This window comes from Pseudorasbora parva, chromosome 23 (genome assembly GCF_024679245.1).
Source record: "Pseudorasbora parva isolate DD20220531a chromosome 23, ASM2467924v1, whole genome shotgun sequence".
NCBI lineage: Eukaryota > Metazoa > Chordata > Actinopteri > Cypriniformes > Gobionidae > Pseudorasbora > Pseudorasbora parva.
In genome coordinates this window covers 9594159-9600158 of record NC_090194.1, presented here as the reverse complement: position 1 = coordinate 9600158, position 6000 = coordinate 9594159, and the positions used below count along the sequence as shown (strand labels likewise).

Here is a 6000-nt window from a genome sequence, read left to right as displayed (position 1 = left end):
TAATACTAACCGTTGAGTTAAGCACTTTGTAAATTTTCACACTGCAAAAAAATGTTTTACTCTATCTTTCTCGTTTTCCAGCACAACTATATAAACATTCTTAAGGCACGTTTACTGGTAAATGACTTAATATCTTAAGTCTTGATCAAAATTAAGAGGGTGTATGCTTAAGCAAGAAAAACATCTGGCAATGGGGTCTGGGAATTATTCTTTTCACTTTGAATTAAGATCATTTTTCCTGACCCTGATACAGAAAACACGCCTTAATATCATAAAGGAACTGTATGTAAGAAAAGTGTTTCAATTAATCATAAAATGTCCCTAGACATGTCACTGGACATTAAGAAATCATGTTCATTTAAAATACTTATATCACTGACAACAGTAGTCCGGCCAGGATATTGTCATTTAAAAGTTGTTGCAGCCCTCAATTGATGTTGACATGTTGTGTTTTGGCCTGAAGCTCCACCCTCCACCTATCTACCAATCACAAAGTCAGTAGTGGTTCTGCATCCGGAATGCCAGCTCTGCTCTAGTTACCACAGCTGCAGCTACAAACTGCTTGATCCTGCAGCCTATCTGGCAATCTCGAGTCAGGGGGAGGGGGAGAGGGAATCGTGATTGCAGTACCAGTTTTGGCCATAATCTTACATACACTTCCTTACTTTTAAGTAAATGTATATCAATAGAAAAACGACAAAAAATAAATAAATAAAAAGTTTTTAAATGTTTATTGTAAGATCCAAAATTGTAGAAAATGATAATCAGAAACCTAATACAATTCACATTCCTATATAACTACGTTAGTATCAAGGAAAAGGACGTTCATTTTAGACTGTGGGTTTGACATCCGAGCCGCTGTTCGCTGCACACGGTGGGCGAGACCTGCCAAGATACCGCTTCTTCAGTCGACAAGCCAAACGTTGCCACCTAGTGGATGGTATAATGAATTGCAAGTAATTTATGTGAAACCATTAAAGAAGTAATACAATATAACGGTTTAAGATTAACCTTTCTTCTGTTGCATTGTGCAAATTAATTCTCTCTGCCTCCTCTTTTTTCTCCTCTAACCAGCGGTCTAGGAGTTCTTCCTTTTGGAGTGTTGTGGCAGCCAGCTCCTCTCTCAGTGTGTTGTGCTCCAGTCTCAGTGCTGTCAGTTCCTTTGATTGGCACTCCAGCTGATACTCATATTCCTCCAGATCAGACTTCAGAAAGGAAGCCCGCTGGGCCAACAAAACCGCTTCGGTCCTGTAACGGGCAACTCTACAGCAAGAAGACAGATTAGGACTGAATTTGGATACCCAATTAGGACTGCTTGTCTTGATGTTGTTATCTTTTTCAAGATGTAACTGGCTGTTTGACCTACTGTGAGTGACAGTATTGTAACTCCGCCTCCTTCATGTATATATTGCTGGTCAGATCTGAGATTTTTTGCTTGAGCTTGAAAAAAAGACAGATGTGGAAAGGTAATTCACAGTTTTAGTAATAGTGAGAGACTGATGTATAACACACACACACACACACACACACACACACTGCTTGACAATAACCTTTTTGCTCATCAGCCACTGTGGCTAGTGGTTTTCCAAAGTTACTAGTAGCCATTCAACATTTTCACTGGCCAACATTTTGACATCAATACCATGGGGAAAAACTGCCCTATAGACGTTTTCATATTATCTCATAATTTGGCAGCAGGCATATTATCCATCCACCGTTTCATGCATCGTCCTATCCGTCTATTTATAGCCAGGTGTGTGTATCAACATGTTATGCATAAAATCTCTAGATTTGGTGGGAAATAAAGTATTAGTTTTTAGCAATAAGACAGTTCATCCTTGATGTTTGATATATATATATATATATATATATATATATATATATATATATATATATATATATATATATATATATATATATATATATATATATATATATAGCATAAAAATATATCTCACCTGTTGATTAAGAAATTCCTCCTCATTCACTCTCAAATAAAGTGTGTCGCCTTCATTTGGGTATGTAGAGCTTCTGTTTTCTTTGGAGCTGAATCAAATACGGTAAACAAGTACAAACACCAGGATATATGCATAATATAATAAGTTAAGAAATCAAATCAGTACAATAACAGATGTAAAGCATTGTGTAACTTACCTGGCTTGCCAGAGTTTGATGTGAAAGTCCAGCATCTCCTCCAGCCTGGACACTGTCAGAGCACCCAGTCATTACTGAAGCAGATCAGTACTTATACCTTGTTTCTGTACATTTGACAGCCTCTGTATTAAACTCACCCTTGTCAAAGAGGCCAGAAAAAGGATCTCTCTGCCTGCAGTCCCTGTGAAACAGCTCTGCTCGCACGTGACTCTTCCAAGACTCCATGGAGCTCAGATGGACATTCACCTATTTCACACTTTCGAGTCTCGTCTAATGTATTATTACAGCGTTTTTCACATTGGATATGTCTTGCAGCTCTAAACAACCAAGTTAGGCGCCTTACTTATCTCCAGATGTTGCGCAAGTCGCTTTTATGGTAGTTAAGTTGCTGCATTACCCATGTTTAGTTTTTTCTACGGTAGTCGGAAGATTTCGCGTTTCTATTATTTTTGTTCTTCTGCGGCTTCCGTACTTCGCAATATACTGAAAGTGCTTTGTCTGCTACAGTCAGTGGTTAAATATCTCGTCAAAATTTACTTTGGGTCCTTAAATATACATGCAAGTAGAAAAAGTATTTTTTGCAGACATATCGATTTTTGTAGAGCGTTTTTCATTTTTCGATAATGAATCGCATTGTATGCTAACGTGTTGTCTCTTGTATGTTACGCTAATATTTTCTCTGTAGGTTGTGTGGTCGGAATGGCTAATGACAGGCTGAGAGCTTTAGAAGATGTGGAGAAGGAGATTGCTTTAGTGCTACAGAGCGCAGGTTTGTGTCAGTTCGTTGATTATAGTTGCATATCAATTCAGACACTTTGCCAACCTTTGGTCTTTGAATTCTTGTATGTAGTATTGCCTTCCAAATCACGACGAAATCAAATTAAAGGTGTAAAACTGACGTCCCCATGGACAAAAAAAAGATTTAAACCAGTTTGCCTGTCTTCGATGGTCTAGTTATGTTTTTTAGCTGGTCATACAAGGAAAAACCCCTTTAAAACCAGTAACGTTATACTTTTTTAATTTATTATTTATTTAGTGGTTTTGTAACCGTATTTTCTTTAAATCTTATCATTACAGCATTACAGTGTTAGGATCATAGACTGTAAGGTTAGGATTTATCATTTTGTATGTTGTTTAATCTAGTGTGCAAATTGAATTGTAACAATCTGTCTATCAGGAACTATCGTGCTGGAGCTTTCTAAAGAGAAGGCCAATGCTAGTTTATTAGACCGACAGCTGAATCAGTTCCAGACCTCCATCAGCAGAGTTGAGAATGAACTGAGTGCACAGATCCGATATCTGACACAGGTGTGTATGTGAATATCTATCTATCTATCTATCTATCTAACTATTGATCGATCGATAACTAACTTTTTATTTTATTTATTTCGTTTTCTGAGTAAAGGTGGCAACAGGTCAGCCTCACGAGGGATCGACATATTCAGCCAGAAAGGACTGTCAGATGGCCTTAAATCGTGCAGATTATGCCCGTGTCAAACTGGGAGAGCTGGGACGTACCTGTGAGATAATGCTCGATCCACAGACGTAAAGACATATTAAATGGACTATTACTTTGTAATATATTCCAGGCGACTTCATAAGTGTCTACGTGTTTCATGACCTGTTTGAATACCATCTATAATCAACACTTATTCTCCATAATCCAAGGAAATCTTGCATGACAAACCCAGTGATTTGCTTTGAATATCTTCCCTGTGTTGTAATAGCACCAAAGCTTTAGTCTTTTTTTGTCATATTTTCTGACAACAAAAAAAACACAATTAAAATTATTTTTTCACTACTTTTTTATTGACGGGAACATAAGACTCTCCATTCACTTATCTTGCATTGTTCATCAATGTTGTGATAATATAAAGTACACAGCACATAGATTGCAGGGTGTACATCAATAAAATAATATACATTTATATTTCCACATAAACATTTAAATATTCAAAAAACGTCAACCATACACACCTTCAACATGAACAACAGCTACTAACATCTGGACCCATTGTGTTTATAGTGTCCTTCTTATAGCTTAATCCTCAGAAGACAACCATTAAAGTAAAGACAGTGAGCTTGTTTTGTTTATTTGTATGACGGAAACCATGGGGTCGAAGTTCCTTCCCTTAAAGTTCTGAATATTTCTGGAACTTAACAACACATAACATGCATATATATGCACACAGCATGTATTTGTGCCTGTTTACTGTATGTTTTGGACACTTTGTCTTCATTACAATATCCATATATCTAGTATTTGAAGATGAACTGGCAAATATATCAATTTCAGACAAAATAACAAAGAAAATCCTAGATTGTTGAGAAGTATTTTTAAAATAAATAATTACGAAAAATTGGGAGTTTATTTTGAAATTGTATGGGTTTATGTGACCATGTACTCCTGGCGCTTGTTAAGGCGAACCTGACACAGAGACACTGCGCCAACACCTACGTAAATGGCAGCAGCAATGAAGCAGTTGATGCCAACTTGATTGTAGAGTCCGTAAATTGTCTGTGGAGGATTCTTACTGTTGAAGAGAAGACATATCATAGCTCAGATCCACCAGTTCTCTTTTTACACAGGCAGGCTATTAAAAATGAGAACCCTTATACTTATTATTTGATTAAAAATAGAGTAATATTGTGAAATATTATTACAATTTGAAAATGTAATGTATTCCTGTGACAAAAAGCTGAATTTTCACCATAATTACTCCAGCCTTCAGTGTCACATGATCCTTCATAAATCAGTCTAATATGATTTGCTGCTTAAATAACATTTCCTATTATCAATGTGTAATACAGTGGTGCTGCTTAATATTTTTGTGGAAACTGCAATATATTTTACTTTGGATTATTTGATTAATAGAACGTTCAACAGAACAGCATTTATTTAAAGTAGAAATCTTCCAACATTATAAATGTCTTGTCTCTTTTGATCAATTCAATGCATTATTGAATACATTTTTTTTCTTTTCTTTCTGGAATGTTTTATTTAAAGATGGGGGACTGTAACTCACTCATCACGAATGTCTTCCTCAGTAAAGGGAACATCTTCGATCAGCACAGCAGATTTTGCACTGAAGAAGATTCCCAACATCGACTGAAAAAAAATAGTGCATAATTCTTAATAACAGGGTTTGTTGTTAATATTTAATATTAGGACATAAATTGGATTATGGAAAAGCACCCAATAATATCTAATCTATGATATATACCTATACACAAAAAAAAACAGAAAATATAAGTCAAGAAGGTAAAGAATAGGCCTTCACGTCCTATGATCCTAACACCTGCTGTTATTTTCCTCATACCATGCTTCTGGTAGGTATATTACACTGATAAATAGGTCACTGAACAAATATTTGTATGCTAATTTATAACAAATCTGCACAAGTATATATTAATGAAGATCCAAATACACCAATATTTACTATTATTACATATAATATTTCTGTCATTGAGGGTGAATCCCATTAGCAACAACTAGCAAGCGATGTGACGAAGACTATAATCCTTACCAGCATAACGACACCCCAGATGCTTAACACGATCCCACATGCGGCCAATTTGGGCCCACAGAATAAAAGCGACGGCATTTTATCCGTTATCACCCACAGAATCTTCCTCTCAAAACTGGGAAAAGGATGCTACATCCAGTCGGGATTACAGCCTGCCTCTAGTCGTCTCTCGACCCAATCGACCGGATGTATATCAGCGGCACTCGTGTTTGTTCGACGTGCTCCGTGAGCTTAATCGGCAACGTTCGGCTATTTTCGTATTGATGTTGCGCAGATCCTGTGCAATCATTTGATTGGCTATGGGCTGACCAATTACACG

At 36.6% G+C, this 6000-nt stretch overlaps 3 protein-coding genes across 7 annotated transcripts; 1 reads left to right on the top strand and 2 right to left on the bottom strand.

Moving 5' to 3' along the window:
- Positions 1-714: 714 nt before the first annotated feature.
- si:ch1073-143l10.2 (uncharacterized protein LOC565165 homolog) lies at positions 715-2429 on the bottom strand. 2 transcript variants are annotated; one of them, XM_067433629.1, is made up of 6 exons: positions 2292-2429; positions 2155-2206; positions 1959-2046; positions 1367-1440; positions 1012-1287; positions 715-930 (listed from the first exon to the last, which is right to left on the bottom strand). In XM_067433629.1, the coding sequence occupies exons 1-6, from the start codon at positions 2377-2379 to the stop codon at positions 831-833; spliced, it is 678 nt and encodes a 225-aa protein (XP_067289730.1). In that variant the 5' UTR covers positions 2380-2429; the 3' UTR covers positions 715-830. The 2 variants fall into 2 exon arrangements, with proteins under 2 accessions (XP_067289730.1, XP_067289731.1); XM_067433630.1 differs by having other exon boundaries at positions 1012-1263.
- med11 (mediator complex subunit 11) lies at positions 1241-3955 on the top strand. 4 transcript variants are annotated; one of them, XM_067433636.1, is made up of 4 exons: positions 1241-1367; positions 2840-2923; positions 3332-3462; positions 3560-3955. In XM_067433636.1, exons 2-4 carry the CDS (start codon positions 2854-2856, stop codon positions 3701-3703), a joined length of 345 nt encoding a protein of 114 aa, XP_067289737.1. In that variant the 5' UTR covers positions 1241-1367; positions 2840-2853; the 3' UTR covers positions 3704-3955. The 4 variants fall into 4 exon arrangements, with proteins under 4 accessions (XP_067289737.1, XP_067289735.1, XP_067289736.1 ...); XM_067433634.1 differs by lacking the exon at positions 1241-1367 and adding an exon at positions 2579-2712; XM_067433635.1 differs by lacking the exon at positions 1241-1367 and adding an exon at positions 2587-2660.
- rnasekb (ribonuclease, RNase K b) lies at positions 3942-5887 on the bottom strand. Its single transcript, XM_067433637.1, has 3 exons — positions 5682-5887; positions 5181-5263; positions 3942-4688 (listed from the first exon to the last, which is right to left on the bottom strand). Exons 1-3 carry the CDS (start codon positions 5757-5759, stop codon positions 4544-4546), a joined length of 306 nt encoding a protein of 101 aa, XP_067289738.1. The 5' UTR covers positions 5760-5887; the 3' UTR covers positions 3942-4543.
- Positions 5888-6000: the final 113 nt, after the last annotated feature.

Excerpts from the sequence above, each read along its gene's own strand:
- si:ch1073-143l10.2 (XM_067433629.1), bottom strand. The coding sequence starts at position 2,379 with ATGGAGTCTTGGAAGAGTCACGTGCGAGCAGAGCTGTTTCACAGGGAC. Across the intron at positions 1,288-1,366 it reads TTACAATACTGTCACTCACA|TCCTAATCTGTCTTCTTGCT; the intron begins GTAGGTCAAACA and ends ATCCAAATTCAG. Across the intron at positions 931-1,011 it reads CACAATGCAACAGAAGAAAG|GTGGCAACGTTTGGCTTGTC; the intron begins GTTAATCTTAAA and ends ACCATCCACTAG.
- med11 (XM_067433636.1), top strand. The coding sequence starts at position 2,854 with ATGGCTAATGACAGGCTGAGAGCTTTAGAAGATGTGGAGAAGGAGATT. Across the intron at positions 2,924-3,331 it reads TTTAGTGCTACAGAGCGCAG|GAACTATCGTGCTGGAGCTT; the intron begins GTTTGTGTCAGT and ends TCTGTCTATCAG. Across the intron at positions 3,463-3,559 it reads AGATCCGATATCTGACACAG|GTGGCAACAGGTCAGCCTCA; the intron begins GTGTGTATGTGA and ends TTCTGAGTAAAG.
- rnasekb (XM_067433637.1), bottom strand. The coding sequence starts at position 5,759 with ATGCCGTCGCTTTTATTCTGTGGGCCCAAATTGGCCGCATGTGGGATC. Across the intron at positions 5,264-5,681 it reads TCTGGGGTGTCGTTATGCTG|TCGATGTTGGGAATCTTCTT; the intron begins GTAAGGATTATA and ends ATTTTTTTTCAG. Across the intron at positions 4,689-5,180 it reads GAGGAAGACATTCGTGATGA|TAAGAATCCTCCACAGACAA; the intron begins GTGAGTTACAGT and ends TCTCTTCAACAG.